Source organism: Achroia grisella, unplaced genomic scaffold (assembly GCF_030625045.1).
Source record: "Achroia grisella isolate CSIRO2021 unplaced genomic scaffold, CSIRO_AGI_Agris_v1 utg869, whole genome shotgun sequence".
Taxonomy (NCBI): domain Eukaryota; kingdom Metazoa; phylum Arthropoda; class Insecta; order Lepidoptera; family Pyralidae; genus Achroia; species Achroia grisella.
In genome coordinates, this window is record NW_026713049.1 from 1763728 (window position 1) to 1789148 (window position 25421).

The following is a 25421-nucleotide window of genomic DNA, read 5'->3' on the forward strand; positions in this document are numbered from 1 at the left end:
ACACTGGTATAAGCGCAAATTCGTTTCGCTACAGAAACGTATGTATGCGCTTAAATAAAGTGATTAAAATAATACATAAAATGATTCTTTCTTGGTAAAAGAATCGCTATTGAAACTACTCAGTGAGCTCACATTTAAGTACATCAGTAATAAATTACACAGACTGTAGCTAAATACAAATAGAATACCCTCAGTAATAGAGAAACGAAATCGCACTAACCCGGTCAGAATGGGACAGGTCAATAGCTTAATTAACGTAATTTACCATGATTTCGAAAGGTAACAATTCCTATTATCAACTCCATCTGGGAAAACAGTCATCAAGGTATAATATTATGAAGGAAGGTATATATTTCTTTTAAATCATCTCATATGGTTTGTCAAGCATTGCGACCTATACCATACTTATTGTTAGAAAGGTGTACCCTTTTTATACCATACGGTCAAAAAATGTGCAGTACACATACTAATGACTGCCGCCCGTTTCTACCTGCATAACTATAGGAATAACTCGTTAACTAGTTTTCCTTTTTTTAAGTACACTCGCCACCTTTTACCATCTGAATAAACTATAGGAATTACTGTTTTTTCCCTATTTTAAGTACAGTCCCATACAAAATAGTTGATAAACTAATAATCATCATAATTTACCAGTAACTACCAAGTAGACTATCCTAATCAGCCATTACAGCCTTAACTACGCGGTTCATCGTCATCGCAGACCGAAGTGCGTCAACGCGGATGCTAGAAGCAGGAGGCAGGTGCCGCTGGAAGTGATGCCGTGTATCGCGCTGGTGTTACGTCGTAGTATTGCGGCCATTTTGTTACCTGAAATATGTGATGGTTAAAAAAATTGTCTCCAAGTATAACTACTTGTTTAATAAGCCGTGTCTCTATGACGGATTTCTCCAAGTAAAATAAAAGTTAACATTGTATTTGCGTTAGTTTCTAGTAACCCGTCCTAAGAGGCTAAAATCTAACCTAAATCCAGCTGTCCATGGATTGTTGCCCTCGGGTGGATGCCGGGGCGAGGGGTTCGTCCTTTCCTAGAAGGAATGTTTGACCTTGGCCTCAACCTTCACCGGATGGGGATGACCAGTGTCAGTTAGCAGGTTAGATATTTTAGAAGCTGTGCACTGTTCTTCTCAACTGAAGTTATTAGCGTAATTGGGAAAGGATAGTGATAAAAATATGACCTGCACCAGAAGCTGAGCCGAGCCGGTGCTATATTAATAAATGACGAGTTTAATTATAAATGGATAGACATTCTGGGTGGTCTAGCGGTTTAGCACACTGCTTTACTTCCGATGGTAGAGGGTTCGATTCTTTGCATGGTGCAAACATTTGTATTAATTCGAATGTTTTATACATACATTATATTTATATATATAATGTATGTATTTACAAAGAAATATGTACCTATGTATACATATCTAGTATCCGTAACAGAAGCTCCCCTTGACACTACATGGTGCCGAGTGGATGGTCCAGGATTATTATTATAATAGATGTTATGATATTGGATACTTACTGCCCTCAGACACGAAAACATGTATCGACGCTGGTTCAGTATTGCTCGCGCTGCACGTATAATTTCCTGAATCTTTCAGCGTGGCACCTCGTACCGTCAGCCTGGACTGCGTACGGGCCCCCGGCTCTGTTTCCACTGTGATACCACCACGCGTAGCATCGTAGTTGATCATACGATCGTTGTGATACCAAAACACATACTGTGGCGGAGTCGGACTCTATAAATTAAAAAAAATCGTAATTTTATACATAATCTTTATTGCACATTTAAATACAAGATTTCATGTACAAATTAGAATTTTTGTTAGCAAACGAGAACTTATCTCTATAACAGATCTCTTCCAGTCAACCTAACATAGCGTGATACAGGAAGTGGTGTGTGGGTTACAGTTAGGTCAAGTCGTCTAACCTTTAACTGAATATCCAAGCTTATTATAAAATTGAAAAGTTTGTAAATGATAATAATGTTTTTGTAGACAAAACTTAAAATTCATAGAGCGGTTTCTATGTTGATTATGGCATGTCTCCTATTTGTTACTGTGCATTCATTTTAAAAAGGAACACGCAAGTTTCTTGCTTGTTCTTTCGTCTTGTGATCTTGATCAGTATTCAAGTGCTTATATAGAGTTTATTTAAATGAAGATTATTTCTAATTCTATAAATATAATGTATGTTTATGGATATTTTCTATTTTGTTATTTCATTATTCTGATTAATGTCATAATAAATATTTTGAATGCAATAAAGAGATTGTTCATGTATTTATTACATTATGCCTTAATGTTTAATTTTATAGATGTACGTAGCATTTCAGAAAGCTATAATCGTAGGCTTTCTACTGAACAAAAAACCTGTAAACGGTCTCTGTCTTATTCTAATACAAACAGTTCACATTATGTTGCTTTATTCATATACCGTATTGGTATAAATATTCCGTATAGCGTAACTTACATTAAAGATGAGGCAGTTTAAAAATTCATCAGTACGCATGTGTAGCTGGTACGATGTGATTACGTTTGTATAGAACGCTTATGTTTTATTTATATGCTCTTGATTTATTTTATATTCATATTTTTGGTAGATAAAGTAGATATAGACATAAATATGAAATGTATGTATATGTTTATAACATTTGTACTCGCATACAACAGCGTTTGTTAACAACTATAGTAGATAACACCTACCAAATGTATGATTAAAATTAACATTCTGTTGTAATTTAAATATTATAAGCGAATAATTGAGAACATCGATGCCTAATGGTTTACTGTTGCAATTAATTTTTTGTTTTATAATTTATTCTGTAGGTTTTGATCAATTTTGAATTATTTATTTCCAATTTAGATCTAATTTAATTCGATCTTATTGGATAAGATATCTGACATGAGGGTAAGTCAGATTGGTTTACAACCATCTCAGGTCATACCCTCCGATTGAGGAGTTGGTCATCAGCCGCTCCATGAGTACATCCGTGGGGTTGAGTGCCATCTGCACTCGCTCCTATCGTTCGTAGTAGCTGGGCCAGCTGCGGCCAACAGCATTAGAATAGTTCAAAAATATCTCGGATCACTTACAGCATAAAAAATTGCTATTAGCTTACATCTTTCCACACACTCCGTGGTTCATTTGCATTCATAACTCGTTTCATGCATACACTCCTTTCGGTGACTTGACTCCTACATCACATAAGAGGCGATATATCTTACCTTTTCGACTATACATATAAGATGTATAACACTGCCGAGATCAACATGATGCTCTCCGGAGCCCAAAATGAAAGCTTCTGGGATCACTATTTGTAGGCGCACGTAGTGTGACACTATTCCTGTCCGGGTTGATACCTGAAACGTGTAATATTTTTTTTTAGTTTCACATCTATAGATTATTATGGAATAGTACAGTGAAGGTTGATAGGATGAGCATGACATCAGATCAGACTTTTAACGTGTAATTTCAGAGGAGCTTTCTCCCGCATACACTTCGATTGTGGAATGAACTATCTGCCGAGGTTTTCGCTAAACTACAGCATGGGATTTTTCTGTGCTAAGGTTTCTTAAGGGTCTATAACGCACTGATACTAGTGTTCCAGGCGTCCATAGGCTACGCTAAGAATTAACATCAGGCCGTAGGTATTCATTTGCATTTAAAATGTGCTGAAAATCTTCTAAGGGCGAACCAGGAGGTTAGGTTAGGTGTTTCTCTAATTCGCCATTACGTTGACCTATCTGTAGGTGTTGTAGGGCAGGCGACATCTCGTTTAAACTATTCTGATCTACTCCATGTTAGTTAGTTCAACGTGGCGAGTAATAATACATAGTACTCGTACTTTGTAATGATTCTATTGTCCATTCAGAACGCAATTCTAACTGCGAAAAGTATGAAATACCTACTACTATTTGAAAAAATTTCGAATAACATTATATGTGCGAAATAAATACTACTATATCACACATAGCACAAAATCGAAAGTAGAGTAACAACTGGACAATGAATATTGAATACTATCACAATCAATATATCATGTACCCAGTAATAATATTGTCTACATATTAAATAATTCCAATACTAAGAAAGGTATTCTCATCGTTTATTCAAACGATTTGGTTAAACGTTTCTACAATATGTTATAGTATATCTCAAGTATCTAATGAATAATTGTTTTCTGGGTCCACCTTTGTACTTATAGTATTAGGTACATACGAGAAGGGTACCAGTGAGCAAATATAGATGGTATAGTAAGAATTAGGGATGCCAAACATACGAGGAGCCTCGCAGAAGTATGAGCTGTTTTGTCTTTGATACAGTTACATTTTCCTTCTTGTACAAGTTTTCACGAGATTTTGACGTATGAGATACGATAATATATAAGATCATAAAACCAAATCCAATAATATGAGGTTTTATTAAATTTTTTACTTCGTGTTATGATGCAAAATGCTCTAAAGTTGGCAACCCTGGTAAGCACACAACCCTGACTATACAATAAATTGCCCGAGGGCGCCTAAATCTGACATTTTACAATTAATTGTCTTAAAACATCTACCTACGACACGATTCGGTGCCCGATCGGGTTCAGATTGCTGTAATAATTTCGTTGCTCCGAATTGAAGGTAGATTTGACTTATCATAAGTGGCAGTAATAGATCTACGTGAACATTATCATAATGCGATTAGAAGATAGAATATATATTACTAGATGTTCAGTTTTTAGTCAGGTTAGTTTAATGCTTATTTAACTTATACAAACTAATAGTATAGTTGAATGAAATAACTCCCGTTTTAGTGCATCCATTAAAGAAAGAATTTATCAAGTACGACCACGTAAAGGTTTTTAAAATGGCTATTTCTCGAATCGTTTCAGTTAAATACGTCAATTGAAGTTCGAAATTGCATCGTACTTTACCAGGCGGAGGAAGTAAAAATAGAAATGGAGAAAATAAAAGATGTATGGCAAACGAAATTCTAAAGGAGCTCTAGAAATTTGTGTACATTTGGTAAATAAATAAGAGATGTTTGAGAAGAGTTGTACAAATTACTAGGTAAATTTTCTTAGCCTTAATTGAAACTTTCAATGTAGGTACCTTTATATATATATAGTATTTGAGATGGCAAACAAGCTGATAACCGTTGCTTATGACGTTAACATGTGAGTCACCTGATTACACTCTAGCCATTCGAAAGGACTAAAATGTCATGGATCTTATATCATATCCTGTAATTTAATTGTCTTACCTCAAAAAGCTGCTAGGCGGCTGAAATAAGCGAGATTGAGATACCCACGCATACGCTTTATTTAAAAGTCTACCGCAGCTTAGAATTATCTATGTAAATGGGTATCTATTTATAGAGGGTTAATTATAAAGGTTACATGTACCAAGTAATAGTATTCATGAACATGATTCACAAAGAAGCAAAGAGGAAAATAGAAAATACTTTTTAATAGCTTCGTAAAAACTGCGTCGTCACGTGATCAATTTAGTATGAAATTTCAAAATTTATTTTATCAGATTTTTCCTTTGTTTTCAAGTGAAAATGGTACGTTTTTATGAGTAGGAAAGTGTGAAAAAGACCTACGCTTATATAAGCTTTACGATTAACTTTGTGCCCCTCCGAAATCCGAAACGAGGATTGAAATTACGACGCCCTGAAACTTGGTTCAAACTCCTAGCGGTGCCTTCAGACTAAAGTCGTATCCGTCAGGCAGGAGTTTACCTTCAGCCGCTCCATAAGTCCTTCCGCGCGTTTGGAGTACCATATGCACTCCACCCTATCGCTCGGTGAAGCTGGAAAGACCAGCTGGGGTTTGCATTACTATAGTTCGGAAAAAAGTCTGTGCATTGTAGGTTAGTGCCTCTCCAGTTGGAATATAATTTATGTACATTGTCAATAGGTACATATGTATAACAGTATATCGGCGTAGTAATTCCTTCCAAAATAACAAAAGTCTTACAAAAGCAATAACATCTTTCATATTTGAATTTTTAAAGGACCACCAATATCGCAGATCTCTGTATTTACATAAAGAAATGATTTCGCGCATACACAATCGGTTCGGGGATTTGAAGTGAAGTGAAATTAAGTAAAACAACAAAGGCAAACCAGAATGTTTCACTGATTAAACATAAATAGCTAACGTAGACGTAGTAGATACTACGTAAATTAATATAGTATATATTTTTCTATCTACAGCAGACGTATATAATATAGCGTGACGTTTTGGAAACCTCAAGAATTGGGCTAAGATATATAAAAGAGTTTCTCAAATCCAACTTTTAAGTTCAAAAATACCGTAACTATTATCACAAACAAAGAGCTATTCAGTATATATTAACTACTTTTAAAAACTAAAATAAATTAACCTGGACAATTTACACAGCGCCATCTAGTCCCACGGTAAGCAGAGCTTGTGCCTACTGAATAATATAATTCAGCAACCTTTTCTGTATAAAGGAAAAAGCGTACATTACCCTCATGTTTTATTTCTCAATAGTTACGAGCAAATTTACCCGAAAAACTATAACAGTTCCGCAGTGTTGCCAGTGGAGTAGCAATTTATAAATAATATATTAAACATAATCTGTTCACAAAGGTATGGTAAAATAGCTGATTATAACACTGGACTAAATTATTATTAGTAAATACTATTTGATCCTTTACCGGAGCAAATTTCCGTAAAAAAAGTTATTTATTACTTCAAATTATATTGCTGTTATTATTTTATTCTAGAATATTCCATTGAAATTTAGAACTATTGATTATTAGGTTTATAGTGATAATTCAAAATAAATGAATCTTTATTCATGTAATTTATTAAGCCAAATCTATCGCTAATTTGTACTGAGAAGAATTGCAGGACAGTATTCACTAATACTTTTTAAAAATATATTAGTACTTGATTATAATAAAATAGATATTAATATTAACGTTTATTAGAATGAATACAGTAATCACTGTCAATTTAGAAAATATACCACTAAGTGATTTAAAAAAAATACATCGTCTCATTAATTTTTAAGAAATGGCAACACTGGTAGGTAAATACAGGGGCAGGAAACAATGTGTTTTATACATGAGAGCCCACAAAACAATCAGATGCGTACGTGATACGACTGCCAGTGTCTAAGGCACTACCAGTATAATGGGTGGTTGTAACTTGGTATTGGGAACGAAGCAGGCATTATGTTCTGTAGTATTTTTTACTTAGGCAGACTGCTGTTATGTAGGACAAGTGGATTTATGAATCACTACGTATTCCTCGCAGTCTCTATCGCTGTTTTATATTATTTTATGAAGAAAATAAAATAAATAAAATCATGAATTCAGGAAAGGTTTATTAACTTTACAACTCTAAATCTAATAACACCAATCTTAGGTCGTGGAAGAACCTCAAGTACCTACATCATGCTGCTTTTTATGACAATCATTGTACTGCCTGTCCGAATATGAAATGAACTGCCAGTAGCCTAAATTGTCATCGCTGTCTAATTTTAAATTGTGTGTTAAAAAATTGTATTTGCGAAAATTATCACAGTAACATCGCTATTGTATGTATAGTTTTTTTTTCTATATATTATTTCTATATATTATATATAAGAATTAAATTGTAGTTATATGTATATACAATTTAAAGGTATTTATAATTAGTAACTAATTATTGCCTCGACCAAACACAAAGTATAATCTTCTCCGTCACTCGTCTCCGTCATATCTCCGGTTGTCTGGAAGAAATAGCAATTTAGCGATAAGACAGCCCTTTGTTACCTCAGTATCTTATTATGATTATGTTTTTATAAGTATTGTACTTGTGGACATATTAGTATATGTAATTGTTTTTTTTTGTGTAAGAGGAACAATGAATAGTTTTTCATTCATTCATTCATGACTACTGGTTGAAAAATTATTAAAAACTGGTGTTTTAAACATTTGTGTGCTCAGTCAAAGAAACATAACAACAATCGCTTCAGTATTAAAAGTTGGTGTAGATAATAAATAGATACATTTTTGTGTTCATTTATATAACAAATACAACAACCTGTATACAATTAAGCTTTGTACGCTGTTTTAATGTTTAAAGAGTCGCTATTTCAGGCGCTAAGCAGCTTGCGCTTGCTTTTGTAATCTTTGTAGGATGCGATTACGTATTGCAATTACAGGATGACATCATTTTCATCTGGAATGGCGACGTATGAGTGGTACCACATGGTAAAGCGATGGCGGTAATGATGTTCTTTTCAGCTCATTAGCCACTTCAATCCTTACTAATATTATAAATGTGAAAGTAGGGACGTTTGTTACGCTTTCACGCAAAAACTACTAAACCGATCATCATAATTTTTTTTTTCCATGCGAGTGAAGCCGCGTGTAAAAGTACATAAATAAAAAGAATAATTTTATAAAAGATAATTGACATATCTATAATAAATCGACATAATAATATAGTATAATAACAATAATTTTATATAAATATTATAATAAACGTAAAATAGAAATTTTCTTTTCAATTACAGACTTACTTCAAACATAATAAAATGTAAATTTAAATCTACTTAAAAATCCATAACGCTGCTCTCAAGATTGATCCAAAGAGCAGCATTAGAAAAGCAAGGTTCGCTTTCGCAAATAAAAATATAATATTATTAGTATCTAAAATCTAAATAATTCAATTTGGTCCAATAACTTTTTATTAAGCCGGCGACACAAGGGTTCGTTTTTCATTTTACTGTTAATTAAAATTTTCGCATTGGATTTGCCTGGATTACAGATTACCTCCAATAAATTCAATTCACAGAGCAAATTATATTAAGCGAACGATATTTTCAACGAATGCTTTCAAACAATTCTCTGCAAACTGAGGTTTTGGCGGAAATTCATCACTGAAACATGAATGGTGAATCCTTACATCGATCGATTGGTGAGGACGAAATACTTTTATATAAAATTGTATTCATTTGTAATGTCTAAGAAGTTTGTATCATTCTGTACTTTCTGTTATATAGTTTTTTACAACGTTATCAAATATATAGTTATATAATATATATACCTACATATATTACAGATCAATTTGTATCATTTAAATTTTATAAGCATATCATTTTAATTAAAAAAGAAGTCTGCAAGTCTATAAGTTTTTTTATAATGGGTGAAATATAAAGCAGTTGCCTAAATTACTTTTATAAATTTTAACATTTCATTAGCAATCCAGTGGGATGATAATTTAAATTTTAAATAAAAACATAAGCATTTAGGTGCATATACTATACTTCTAAACACTTTCTGGGGTCATATGAATAATATGATAAATATTTTTTCCTTAAAAAAAAACAATCGCAAGCATTATTTCAGCTGCCGAATAGTTGCTTTGTAGTAATTGAAGGATATGATAAAGTAGTAGTAATACAGGATACGGAGGTATGACATCTAAGTTGACATCTAACGCATAGGTGACCCGTGATGAAGTGATATCCATAGTAAATTATAAAAAAAATATTTGCTTCTATTGTAAATTGACGTCGGATAACAGTAGACTATTGTCAAGATAAAACAGATGTTTTCTCTTTTCTATATAAATGAAAACAACGAACAGTTAATTATGCCGATAAAATTTTAAATGGAAAGTATGCTATTTTAATAGACAATTACTTAATCATTTCAGTACACTTTCTTGTACAAGCGCGCTAAACACGAACGTTCGCGGCTTCGCGTTTACTGAAGCCGTGGCGTAAGGGATGCCAACCGTCCGAGGATCTTCCAACAAATACGACATTTTACGTATTACGAGAACATTTTCATTATTCTAAAAGTTTGTATTTTTTATTTTGTTTGGTAGTCAAATTGAGTTAATATTATAAGATTTTCACTTCACTGTTAGGCTAAAGATTTTAAGCCTGGCAACCCTGCGTAGCATAAGACAAACTCCTTCGTGTATTCGTAAGTCACGCGATTTGAATCAACGATATATTCGGGGTGGTTTATACCTCGTTACGAATATCAATCGATCAAGGGATACATTGAAATGCACGTGCGTGAAAATTACTTTTATTATAAGCTATTAAGGTTGGTAATGGTTTGTAAGCGCTAACACGGGTGGCAATACCGAAATGTAACTACGTCGCCGGTTATTTGATCCGTGGTACGTTGGCTGAGTAGTATTCCGTGTCACGTGATATTTCCTCGTTTTACACCGAGAGCAGTGTTATTACTTTTTTTATGGCAGAATACCAGTGTTGATGTTATGACGCAAATCCGATAAATCAGCCTGTTTGTTTATGTCCCCGAATGAAATTATGTGCGTCTTTAAGTATTTATTATCATAGGACTTACTCTATTTTACCTTTTGGAGATTTACGTCAATCACGAGACTCGTGGATCCGTATTCAATATATCGTAGGATCTATGCAGTGATTAAACTGGCAACATGGTGTTTCGGATGATTGGGATGTTGTTATACTTTGTGCTAGAGCAATATGATGTTATTTTTCTTACGGTGATTTCAAAATAATAAAATTGCTACTGAGACTTAAGACAGTGTTTTTATTGAAGAATAAGTAAGTAAGTCATAAGTTTTTAAGAAGAAATACATCTGGTAATACTAACCAGTGTTACCAGATGTCTATGTGGATTAAATTTTTAACCAAAAAAGTATTTAAAAGATAAATTGAAACATGTTTTTTGTAAAATAGTTATTGTTTCAGACACAATATAATATAGTAGGCAAGACATAAGCTATTAATAAATTTCATTAGTATCAAAATAAAGACCTAATTTTCACCAGTGATTATGTTATGGTAAGACATGATTTCATTTTTCTCGAATAATTTTTTTTCGCTAGAGGGCGCCGTTCAGTATATACACATAAATCTTTGCTCCTGCGTTTAATTAAAAATAAATAGTAAAAAGTTAGTAAATATTATTAAGAACTAATTTATAGTGAATATATCAGTGCTAGTGACTATTATAACTATTAGTGATAATAAATAATATGCTATTATTAAAGATCGTGTCTATAATACCTTTGACTATTGACTTCGTAATGTATTAACGTAATCATTCTTTAAGAAAGTGAATACTTAACAATTTTGAGTTATGAATGTGACAAAAACTGTAGTGCAAACTGTAATTTTGTGGTGTTAATTTCATTATCGCATTTGAAATATGAAAAAATTAATATTCTTTTGAATATCGATTTTGCTTCATCATCTTCCGATACACTGGCGACATCTATCAATTTCCTCTTGCACTTCTTCAGTTCATTGCTTTTATGTGCACTAGCATAACATCATCACATGTTGACATAAGCTTGCATTAATAGTAATTAACTTTAACAAGAGAGGGCGCTTCCTGTATCATCCTTTATACTCACGTCGTTATTTATTGCATTTATTGCTTTGGCTTACGGCGAACAGTAAGAGAAGCTTTTTGTAAACAAACGACATTCGCTAAGAGACTTCGAAGATGCCTTGTTGCCGTGGATGCTTAAGTGCTATTTCAACTGAATTCTATCTACAGTGTCGATACTGCCAGGGATGTTTCCACAACAAATGTCTTAATATAGGGGATGACCACTATAAAACACTAACTCAATCATATAAAGAAACATGGACTTGCCCATCCTGTAGCAACGTGTCCCATAGGCGTAAGAATAATATTGACACTCCAGTTCGACAACGCCAAATACCAGTAGGGAACGACAGTTCATTTAATATGTCATTCGACATTCAGAACGATAATACATCATTATCCTATGGCACTGCGGACGTCGCTCCTTGTCATCCTGGATGTAATGGTGTGACAATGGATAAAATTAGTGCTCTTTTTGATAAAAAATTGAATGAGTCGCTTACATCATTTATGAACAGTTTTCGTCTGGCGCTAAGGGATGATGTTGCGGGTATGGTTCGTGCGGAGTTGGGCTCCGTGGTACAAGAGATGAGAAATGACCTTGACACTGCTACTAACCTTTTCACCTCTGAACATGAAATCTTGAAGTCTCAAATAAAACAAAAAGATATCACTATCAAGACTTTGGAGGCTGACTGCGAACTTATGCAAGGGGAGATTATTAAATTGACAAATCGTGTATCAGCCCTGGAGAAAACTAGTCGTAGTTACAATGCTGAGATACAAGAGGTACCGGAAACAAAAAATGAGAACGTGACTTTATTATTCAAAAAGTTATGTGAGACCGTTAATTTTCCCATCGAAGACCACTGCGTACTCGCTTGTCGCAGAGTAGCTAAAATGGATAGTAACTCCAAGCGTGCGAGGAATATCCTGGTTACCCTCGCCTCACCACGAATGAAAGATACATTAATATCTAGCGTTCAGAGATTTAATAAGGCACATCCCAAGGACACTCTTAACTCCCGCCACCTGGCACTGTCAGGCGACTCAAAAAAAATATATGTCGTAGAACATCTCTCACCAGAATGTAAGCAGTTGTTTGCAATGGCTAGGAAGTTTGCGAAAGAAGAACAGTATAAATACGTTTGGGTCAAATATGGCAGAGTGTACCTACGCAAGGATGATAAGTGTGGAAGTATTTATGTTAAAAACAAAGAAGTATTGCAAAGACTATCTCCATAAACAACGTATATTATTCACTTTCTTGTAATCTTGTAATTTTAATTTTAACTTCATATTTTAATTTAAGCTTGTTTTACTGTATAATTTTTGATCACCTTTTTATTTGAAAATGTTATTATATTATCAGAATGTTAACAGAATTCGTTCTAAAATCACAGATGTATACCTTAACGCACTTACTTGTAATTATGACATAATCTGTCTCACTGAGACTAACCTGGATAGCAGTGTTTTCGATGCAGAATTATTTGATTCTCGATATAACATTTACCGTCGCGACCGTTGTACTACCTCCATAAGAAAAGACGAAGGTGGTGGTGTTGCTATTGCAGTAAAAAAGGGCATTGACATTATTAGGCGTTTCTCGTGGGATAGTGATATTGAAGATTTATGGATTACAGTTTTGTCTAGTAATGGAAAAGGTCGTAAAATTAATATTTGTTTATGTTATTTGCCACCTGATCTGCCTTTTAATTTATTAGAAAGATTTTATGAAAATTGCCAAAATATAATTTTAAATTCCAATGACGCCGAATTTGTTTGTATTGGTGACTATAATACCCCTGGCTTAAGTTGGCATGGGATTCCGAACTGTTTACATTTGAACTTTACTTCAACGTGTGATTATAAATCTCGGCTTCTGTGTGAGATCATGTCTCTATGTCAGCTCAAGCAATTTAACAGTATACTAAATGCAAATGGTCGCCTTCTTGACCTCGTGTTGTCCACAGTTGAAATTCAAGTATATGGTGTAGATCCTCTTAGTCGTTTGGATAGTCATCATCCTGCTATAGCTTGTGACATTAATTGTTGTGATTTTGCACAGGACGTTAAATACGTAAAAGAATGTTCTCGTAAACGCTTTAATTTTAATAAATGCAAATTTGATGATGTTAAGTCTAAATTGTCGAAAGTAAACTGGGACTCAATACTATCTTCATCTAATATTGACCTTGACGTAGGTAATTTTTATACAATATTACAAGATATTATCAATAGACATACGCCTCTATCGAAAAACAATACCGATAAATACCCAGTATGGTTTAGTACTGCACTTCGACATAATATTAAAATGAAACTGAAATATCATAAGCGCTATAAGAAATTTGGCAATCCTCTTGACTATGATGAATTTGCTAATTACAGAACTAAGAGCAAATATTTAATCGAATCTTGTTATAAAGACTTTGTAGCATCAGTAGAGACATCTTTAAAAGGTGACATGAAGTCCTTTTGGAGATTTGTCAATAGTAAAAAGGAGTGAACTCGATTCCTGTAACTATGGAATATAACGGTGTCTCATCAAATAATCCATCAGAAGTTTGCGAGCTGTTTTCGAAGTGTTTCAGCTCTGTATTTGTAAACAGTCAGTGTAATTCTAACGCCAGTTCACCTACTAGTTCTCACAGCAGTGTCCTAAGCGGCATTAACATCACACATAAAATGATATTAGCCAAAATAAAGAAGTTAGATCCGAATAAAGGTCCTGGTCCTGATGGTATTCCTGCCTTGTTTATTAAGAACTGTGCTAATGAACTGTGTTTGCCTCTTAATGTATTATTTAATAAATCCATTGAGTATGGTACCTTTCCTACAGTTTGGAAAGTAGCACATGTAATACCCATATATAAATCAGGATGCAAGACTGATTGTGGAAATTACAGACCTATTAGTATATTATCATGTTTAGCAAAACTTTTTGAAAGTGTAGTGTATGATATTCTGTATAGTCATGTCAAATCTTCTTTGCATCCTCAACAACACGGATTCATTGCCAATAAATCTACCGTCTCTAATCTTATGGAATATAAGAACTATCTTTGCAGGGCTTTTATAAAAAGATCACAGGTGGACTCCATCTATACCGACTTCTCAAAAGCATTCGACAAGGTCAATCACACTGCGCTTTCTAAAAAACTGGGAGAATTCGGAGTACATGGCTCTCTGCTTCGCTGGTTCGAGTCATACTTGAGTCGTAGGAGTCAGCTGGTTGCAATTAAGGGTCATACCTCTGCTCCCGTCACACTGTTCTCTGGTGTGCCGCAAGGTAGTCATCTAGGCCCGTTATTATTTGTCATCTTCATAAATGACCTAATCGATGTCCTATCCTGTCCTTGTCTACTTTATGCAGATGACCTTAAGATATTTTCTACGGTGGACAATAGTACTGACGCTCAGAGATTGCAATCGGATTTAAATTCACTTTCCGATTGGTGTGATCGTAATTTCATGCAGCTCAATGTGGGTAAATGTTTCGTTATAACTTTTACTAAAAAAACAAATAAACTCGAATTTGACTATATCCTTAGGGATAAAATTCTTGAACGTAATCGTGTCGCAAAAGATCTGGGCGTGCTTTTTGATGACAAACTAACATTTCGAGACCACTATGATAATATTGTTGACCGTAGCTACCGTCTTCTTGGGTTCATTACAAGATCAACTAAAAACTTTCGGCAGAGTAGAAGCTTAATTAGTATCTATAACTCACTCGTACGTAGTATTTTAGAATATAACTCGGCTATCTGGTCTCCCTTCTATAGACTACATAGCAACCGAATTGAAAGTATTCAAAGACGTTATTTAAAGATACTTAGCTATAGATGCGGCTTAGGTCGTAAACTTGCATCTTACAGTGAACGTCTGAAATACTTTAATCTGGACCCTTTATATATAAGACGACAAAATAATGACCTAACCTTGTTACATAAAATTATTCATCATCAGTTGGACTCGTCCACTCTTCTTTCTCTATTAAACTTTAATACGAGATTTAGATCACGCAACCGTAATTATAACACCTTCTATCTTCAGGTTTACTCAAATAATACTTCTTATTATAATCCAATAGTTCGAATGTGTCGCCAATACAATGAAATTCTTGTCTCGAATAGAAATATAGATATTTTCCATTCAACGCTGGTCCAGTTCCGGAGACAATTAAATTTCCACCGTAAACTGACAAATTATATTTAACATTAGGTATACCAATTTTCTTTTCTTTAATATAAATAAAATTCTGTTAACATGATAATTTATTGCATTACGTAGTTATATATCATTTTCTATTTAGTTTACTTTTTATTATATAACTTTATCTAATTATCTAGCGTATATTGAATGCGTCTATATAATTTAGCTCTTAGGCATACATAGTGTTGGATTACAATCCAGTTCTGTACCGAACTACACGCTCCTATTATATTATTATATTGACTGTAATCTGTTTTGTATGCTAATAAATAAATAAATAAATAAATAAATTTAATGCTACCAAGATATCCTTTATAATATATGTTTATTTTTATATTAAATGAAAATAAAATTAATATCTATTTCAGAAATAACATTAAATAGTTATGAATGATATATTACAGTGCTTGCAGCTTAGCATAACCTTTTCGGTTAACCCTGTATAAATATAATTAAAACTGATCTGTAGCGGATAATTAATAGAATAGAATAGAATAGAATAGAAAATCATTTATTCAAATAAACTTAATTTAAGCATTTTTGAATAGTCAAAATTTTTTTTAAATCTACCGCTTATTCGGAAAGCTGTCTCATCACAAGAAGAATAAGCAAGAAACTTGTGTGTTGCTCTTTTAATATAATTTGGTAACACCTTGTATAAAGAAATTAATGCCAATAATGACATGTATTTCAACACAGATATGTAAAATCGCGTTTTGTTTAAGAAATATCAGTATCACATCCACCCGGGGGCCTGCATGCGGAATAATTTGGGTTGGCGAGAGCATGAATATTTTAATCCGTACTGCGGAACTGAACGCCTCGGCATAATGTCGCAACCCCCTCCGTGGGGGTAGCCTACTTAGTTCGGAAAATATACATGCAGACCAACAAAACAGTCAAGACGGAGCATTACGTTATAATTTTACGAAGTTAAAATTGTTAAGTAAAATGATTTTTACTAGTAGTCGCCCTGTGGTTGAAAGTCCACAGTAATAACAAATACAGAAAGACCTTTGAAACAGCAATAACAATTAAACAAAAGAGTATGTATATGCGTGTGAGTGTGTCAAATGCATGGTAGTGCGTGTATTGTTTTATTTATTGATTTAATGTATTTTTTATGAATAATTGAACAAAAATATTGCTAGGTATTCTGTACTTCTTCTCTATATAAACTATAAATGTGAGAAATGTTATAGCAATTACATTATGTTATCATTAATTTAAGATCTGTTTCGAAGTACCCTGAAATTATGAATAAACCAAAAATTAGAATTGCTGTACTTTATCAATGTTAAAGTACAGCAATTGATAAATAATAAAGACTATATAGTTATAAGTAAATTTATTACTATGTCATGTTTCTATTATCGATTCTTTCCAACATATATAAATAAGTGGTACCACTTCCATACTCATATATTGATCAGATATGATAGAAGAATGGCTTCAGTTAATTATTAAACAGTATTCCGTCTTGAATTATAGTGGCTCCGTGATTGATGTCACAATTTATTTAAACAGTATTTAATAATTATAATTGGATTATAGGAAATCATAGTTAGGACCTTGTATATTATGTTTTCAATATAACAACTTTCTACAAAGAACAGCATCATAATTCTGAACACAATGTATTATATATGAAGGATCAAACCATGCGGTCCCTTGTGTAAACTTTTTCAGGGTCATGAATTGGTACTATCGCCGGATATCGGTTAGTTATACTCGTATACAGACTGAAAGAAATCGAGTCGACCCTTGAGATACATGAAATATTAAAGTTACCTAATTCTATTTAAAAGAAACATTATTTTATATCATATTTTCGATTAGAAGTAGAAATAGAAATAACCTTTATTCAAATAAACTTAAAATAAGCACTCTTGATTAGTATTATTTGTTTCATTCCACCACTCATTCGGAACACAGAGTCATCATAAGATAAATGATCAAGATACATGTGTGTTATTGCACTTGTAACTTAAAATAATACATGAATTTAAAAAAGAATCTATATAAGGATGGGAACGACTTCTCTTATAGCTAATCCGACAGTGACATTGTTGGTAGTTGCCAAGGTAAAGTCGATAAATAGGATCTAGTCAAGAAATTTACATAAAGTTATACATATAACAGTATTAAATCTGAATAGTTACGAGTATAAATATTAAGGATTTTTGATTGTTAATGTGGACTTTTCGCTCTAATCTTAATCAATTAAAAATTGACCTTCATAATTATACCATCATACGTAAAAATGTCGTATAGGATAAAATACTTTTGACTTTGACTTTATCAAAGTCAAAATTATTTATTCTTTATAAGAAATATTAAAACTTTTTATCACTACCTCTATTGTCCACTCCATTAGCTATATAGGTGATGTACTGGGAAGAACCTGAACTGGTAAATTTTCTTCTCGTATTCTATAAGTCTTATGACACATATGTACATATAGATATACAATCTATATATCTGATGACTGTACTGTACCAACCGCAAATTGATGCTGATTTTAAGATATTTAAATAAATATCTACATTCAGATTTATTGCTGTCAGTCACTTCGTTTGGGGTAAACTCAGTTTATTTATTCCCTCCCACTCGTTCTATTATTCTTTCTGATTAAAGTCGTTGAGATTTATAAGACAGTCTCTTACCCTCCCCCGGGGTTCGATGAGCTTCATCGCTCACCATGCGACGTGGTATGGAGCGGTTCTGAATATATTTGGGCTCATATTTTCATGAGTTTTACCTTCACGACGGTTATGTCAGATGGGTTAGTCTGTAGCGCGGTGTATCACCTATGAGATACACTCATTACGGATACTAATAATAATATCCTATTATAGTCCTAAGCTAAGTTACTTAGTACGAATGAACGTTAGGGGTACAGAGATCTGATATGAATATATAGATTTTTTTTTGTAAATGCATACATAATATATATAGAAAATACTCAGGCAGATACAAATAATCATACTCATAAATAAAAATGTTTGTACAGTGCAATGAATGGTACCCGCGACCATCGACGTAGGCGAAACCGCTAGACCACCGAGGCCGTAAATAAAAGAAAAAAAAAGTCTTTTCGGTATCTATGGCTTACACTGAATATATATGTGATATGATTCTTTTACATTTTCTTATTACATCCTGTACGAATATTGGATCAAAGTCATGCATAAAAAGTAAGACATTATTCAAGAAAAGTATTGGTTATATACTTAGTCATAATTTGAGGGTCGCTCCAGAATATGTAAATGGAAAATATATGATAACGGTCTTAAATGTACGATCTATACATATAATAAAATTATTACTGATTGCTGTACGTGGATGCTATATCAAATATACAATTATTCTTTATTAGCTTAAGCCAAATCAATAATTGCTACAATTTTTGCACGAATGTGCGTGCTGATCTCTGAAACAGCCTAAACGATTTAGGAGAGGTTTTCACTAATGTCTTGTGGTAAGCTTCACTTAACATTTTGTGATTATTTTCTTTCAATCTGTTGACAAATATAAACATATATATATATGTATACTATTGCAATTCTACTGATACGATCTTGCAAGCTTACCCAGTAACATGTTATAATATGTACTAGCTGTCCCGACAAACTTTGTTGTGTCCTATAAATAAATAACGCTATTAAAAATTGGGGTTGATGGTAGTAGGGTGATAATTTAGGATTGTATGTATTTTTAATTCACTATAAATGAAAAAAATATACATTTTTTGGGCTGGACCACCGTTATCGCTTAGGGATATAAAAAATATATAATAACCTATTCTCAGACCTATTTACTTTTTTACACCGACCTAGTATACATATAAAATTTCGTGATAATTGGTCAGTAGTTTATAATAAGATAATAATAAAGAATAGCTGTCGATATATAACACATAAAGTGCCTCTGAATAGCACTATTACGTTGACCCTTAAATCAATCAATGTTGCTTAACCTCATTGATCGACATCCTAAATTGTGTCCCTGAGCTGTCAGCTTATAGAACACTAGAAACTAACCGCAGACAAGTGCTTATTACATTACACACTACGTCTCGAAGACTCGATTCCAGAATCGATTTCCTTTACATGGATGTTCTGCAACCACCCTCCAAAATAGTGTTGTCCATAATACGACTAGTTCATCACTGAGCGGTTAATTTAGTTCGGAGCTCTTCTTCGAACTAGTTCGATCGCTTGAAACCTTTGCATTTACAAGACTTTTTGTTGTACAGATTTATTATATAGAATAAGGGGTAAACAAGTTTGGGGTACGTAATTACCGTTGCTCATAATTACCTGCAATATCACGGGAAGTGTAGGTATATTTATAAGCTCTTTTCTTGAAAGGTTTAAGATCGCATCAAGGTAAGACAAAAAGTTTCTACAAAATGCATAGTAACCACATTTTGCCCAGAACTGTATATTATTACGTTTTTTTTTTACTTCATTTATTTTTACTTCGTTCTTGTTTCTTTTTATTGATATATGTAATAACGTAGCACAATTTATAAATGATTCCTCAATCTCGTTGTGTCTGACAAAAAGTTGCTGGAAAAAAGCATGGTGGAGGACCGCCATTCATCCAGATGATAGATATACTTAATATATTTTTTGTAAATACATGTATAATATAAATAGAAAACATCCAGATCAATATAGTTTATTCTACAACTATTAGGTTATTACTTAGCCAGTAAATTTGAAATTTTTGTATTTTTAGCAAGACGATCTAATGAAAGAGCGAAAGATCTTCGAACTAGTTCTCTTAGTTCTACTTTTCAATCACTGTTCTGAACTAGTTCGTTTGCGAACTACACATTACATAAGACTACTCCAAAAGGTCAAAGTCGACCACTAATGAAATTCCGTGTCTGTACCTCATTCCAATTCGTTTAAGGTACAATTCTGTTTCTCCCGATCACAATGTAACCCCGCAGTAATTTACTACGGAACTTGTTTCTCTAATAGTTCATTGTTACTCTGTTCGATTTGTTATTTCAGTAATGCGATTAATCGTTAAATAACTACTTGAAGTGTGAGTGTATGATTAGAGCGTATTTACTCAAGCTTTGTTACTAAAACAAGTAAGCCGAGCGTTTAAATTCGAAAGCAAATCAATTACTTACTAGTATCATCAATAAACCGGCTTGGAGACAAAATGTCACTTAGATTTATGTACTAGATTTATTAATAGCTATCACGTGAATACCGTACTTTTATTACCTAGCGCTGTTATTTTATTTTATAGATCATTTAGAAACAAAGAAAAATGTAGGAAGTAGTCATTTTCCTAGGCTATATCTACTAGCAGGAAACTGTGTAATTGTAATTTCTATAGTGTTTTTATATTGTCCAATTTTTTATGAAGTTTCGGCTTTAATTAGGGTTGTCAACGTTAAGACACTCAGGCTCGTATAAAAAATCTGTGCTCTATTTGTCTATAACGTCGTACATAGCATTTTGACCGATTTTTTTATACCAACATTTCGCACAAATGTAGGAGTGTGAAAATGTCCTTGTAGCGAAGGCCAAAAATCTTAAATTTGTACGAGGATCCTTCTACGGTTGGCGTTAACCGCTGTACCGTCATCCATCAGTATAAATCTTATTATCAAAGATTTCTACATTTATACAAGCAACTTCTTACAATGGAGAAGCATTTTCTTATTTATTTAGTTTAAAAGAAACAATATACTACGTTTAAAATACCTATTTAATTGGAAAACGTAATCCTTTAATCTAACTTACGTTACAACATTTCATTATTCATTTTATCTTGAGATTTTAGCTAACTAACTTCAACTGGTTTGTTCTTGGTTGTATGGTATTTATTCAATATATTCTAATGTTGACAGCATTTACATCTTCACCTAACGAAAAGTGTGCGAGTGAAGACTCCATGCCCGCGAAAGGACTTATAGAGCGACTGATGTCCAACTCCTACTTGACAGGTAAAACTTTGGTCTGAGGACTCGAACTATGGCTCAGATCATCGTAATTTCGATCTCCTTTTGAGTTGCATTTCAGTCACGTAATAGGTATATTTAAGCGTAAGAGAAGAGAGAGAATATAACTTACCTGACACTCATATGTGCCGTTGTCTCTTTTCTGAACAAACTTGATTTGGAGTGTCCAATCTTCTGAACCTTCTCCATGTAAGACCTGAAAGATATTGTTAAATAGTTTATACAATAATTCAAAGAATAGGACAAGATAAAAGTAGAATTTGTTTTAATTATTAAAATTAAATTATAATTTTATTTCTATTTATTTAATTTGTTTTAAAGTATGTTCAAAACAAATGTAAGAAAATCTGACGCGGAACATCATGAAAACATTAGAAATTAAAAATTTGTTATGTAAGTTACATTTCATTTATTTATTTCCACATTTATCTTTTAATATTTTTCTTTAAAACCAATTGTTCAAAGTCTCGGTGGACTAGCGATTTAGCACAACGCATTACTTCTAAAACTTGCCGATTCGATTCCTCGCGCGAAGTAAACATTTGTAATCATGAATACAATTGTTTTTCTGGGTGTTTTTTATATATAAGTACTTCTATCAGTTCCCATGACAAGCTCTGCTCATCTCGGAGCTATATAGTCCTGTGTGAGTTGTCGAGGGTTATTATTAGTATTATCCTATACATGAACAAGTACATTATATTTTTATTGTGCATATTTTACTCATATACATATAAGTATAATAAATACATTGTTGACTACTATTTATCACCTTACTAACTAGATTTATGTAAAAAAAAATTCTTACCTGAAATCTTTCATCGTTGGTATACGTGAACTTGCCCGAACTCAATATGTGCCAGTCCCGTTTCCTTATCCATGAGACTTGCTGTAAATACAATTTTAGATAATTAATACTCTATGCTATAATAAAATTATTTCATAATTGTAAAATTTATTTATTTTTATAGTTTAGTGTTACTGTTTCGTTAATTTAAAAGGAATTGATTAAAATTCTAATTGTGACATTAGTTTTGTAGGAGGTTAGAGACTTTTTTAACCGTCGCCTATATATTATAAATGAACAGCATTACTGACATCACGTTATACTGTGACGTAATACCCATATTACCACAGGCATTCTATTTCCAGAAAACAAATATGTCTCTTGTTCTATAAATTCACTGCCTTATCTACCCTAAAACCGAAACACAGCTTACAAAGCAAGCTGCTTGGCGGCTGAAATCGGTTACACTGAGATAGGCAGTAAGGCAATTTTTTACAGTTTGTCTGAAAAAAAATAAAAAGTAACAGAAAAAATTTACTTATCTCTTTTTGCCATAGGGCAGTAGTGATAGTAGTGACCGGGAGAAAATGCCTCAAGGTGTTAAGCCCTTTTTTTTGGACTATTCTATTGCTGTTGGCCGCAACCTTTACAGCTTCACCAGACGATAAAAGATAGAAGCTGCTGAGGGCTAACTCCCGCCTCTTGTCCTCATACGACTTTAGACTTATGGCGTCGCTAGGGGCCCGAATCTCGGCTCAGGCCGTCGTAATTTTGATCCCTGTTTGAATTGGATCGATCGGCAGTGTTAAGCCCGTCATGGGTATCTTTGTGTATTGACGTTTTAATAAATAAATAAAATAGACTTACTCCTCTCTCACTCAGATGCCCAACAAGACAGTGCAGGTACGCCGTGCCACCTAATTGCGCTGTCACATTGCTAACGGAGTTGTTCGCTGTCACATCAGCAGAAGGTTGAACACCGCCGCGCCACACTCTGCCTCTGGAGGTCCCGTGATGCCCTAAGCATCATAAATAACTATTATGTTACGGATTTACATTAATTATAACATAGAAAAGTCATCTGCCACTCAGGTTTTATGAAATTAGCAATAATATATAATTTGGCAACTTGAAGGAACGTACCGCTTTTTTATGTAATCAATAACTTATACAATATATATGCATTATTTAGTGTTACATGATTAGTAAAGCCAATAACAGATACCTCACAAATTTATCGAAATGTGTGAACAGAGTAATATTATCAAGTAATTATAAATTTAATCTAAGCAGCAGTACAAAGTATAATGTGTGGATTTACAAAATACAAAGAAAACAAGTTGATTATTTCGAATAGATAAACACTTAAATAGTTCAGAACCACAGTTAGTGAGTAGAATATGACAAGTGTATAATAAGTAAATTACGTTACAATACATTATAGTCATCCATATAATATTTGAATACCACAATATGGATAATCAGGAAAGCTTGAAATGGAAAGAAAGATGAAAGACGACTGCATGCAACTGAATTACGAATATTGAGATGGGTGTGTCGTGTGACAATAGTGGATGAGATAAAGAATTATAACATTAGAGGAAGTATGAAAGTGGTGCCTGTGTCAGAAGAAGTTAAAGAGTAACCGACTGTTGTGGTTTGGACATGTAATGCGACGGAATAAAGTAAAAGGGCAGAGGAAGGCCGAAAAAGAGATGGATGGATTATGTGAAAGATGTAATGGCAAGAAAGGGACCTAAGCAACGAGATGAGTGCGAACAGGGATGAATATAAGAGAAAAAACATATTACGCCGCAACTAAATAAATGGGATAAGGAAGAAGGCGATGATGATGAATGATAGTAATCAGGCATGAACATATTCATCACGTTATTAGGTGTCGCAGGTACATCACGCAAGCGTTTTAATTCCATAGGACTTGTATTCTGTAATTTCATTGATTCAACTTCTTATAGACTCAATAGCTCTACGGACATCACACAATTAATATATGCTAAATGCATTGCTATTTCAGAGGACTAAGTTTTCAGACCTTACAATGCGGTACCATGTAATTTTACTAACATATTTCCCCTTCATAAGACTTTTATACCGGAACAAACTAGTTTACGGCAGAAATACGTAGTACAAAGTTATACACGCAAACAAAATCTATGTCAAAGTCGCTTTCGAATACTTTGATCACATTGATTTTCTATGAAAAGATGTTTAATAATTAATAATTAAATGTACTTACATAATTAATTTATACTTATTAATAGTAAGTTTGAAATGCTATTGTAAAACGAGTTCGGGGAAAATTTTAAACGATACGTCAAACCTTATTCGGCAAAGCAACAAGTTATAATTACAAGGGCAGATTTAATTTTAGATCTAATAAATATTTTACTGTTAGCAATTTTAAGAAATATCTTGACGTTATTAGATAGCAAAACCGTCGGGAAATTATGTCAGGAATTTTCTTAGTATACAATATTAAAAGTAAATATATTTAATATCGATTAAATATAATAAATTTTTGTATACATTTTAATTGCGACAAAGCTCGAGCGTCATGTAGTCGAGTTTTGAGAATTTTTTTTTCTTTTTCAAACACATTAGTTTCTAGAATACAGAATTAAAATAGTATGGTCATACTAATTAACATACTATAAAAGTAGGAGCGAAAGATATACTATAGTCTGTTATAAGCAACAGATTATAGAGATTTTGCTGGTTTGCTTTGAACATCTGTAAGTTCAATATTAGAGTGAGAATCCAAAGCCTGAAAACATTCGTGTCACTGTCATTCGTGTCACAAGTACTAGAACTCGCTAATGAGTGCTATTTAATTAAGATTACTCCACCTGCTTCCTGCTCCCTCTCATCAGCATCCTGCTCCCCGTATATATATATTTTTACAAGTTACATAATTGTTAAATTATATTAAAACAACTTACGTATGTCACCAGTAGATGATGTGAAGAGAGGGAGCATGATTAAAATGGTCGCTGCAAGCGGTAGACCCATCCCACCAGCCAGTCGCCATCTCAT

At 33.2% G+C, this 25421-nt stretch overlaps 1 protein-coding gene across 1 annotated transcript; it reads right to left on the bottom strand.

Annotated features, from left to right (window-relative positions):
• Positions 1-388: 388 nt before the first annotated feature.
• On the bottom strand, positions 389-25421 carry LOC131852874 (hemicentin-2-like). Its single transcript, XM_059203611.1, has 7 exons — positions 25328-25421; positions 23235-23386; positions 22389-22469; positions 21693-21776; positions 3237-3371; positions 1532-1748; positions 389-828 (listed from the first exon to the last, which is right to left on the bottom strand). Exons 1-7 carry the CDS (start codon positions 25419-25421, stop codon positions 713-715), a joined length of 879 nt encoding a protein of 292 aa, XP_059059594.1. The 3' UTR covers positions 389-712.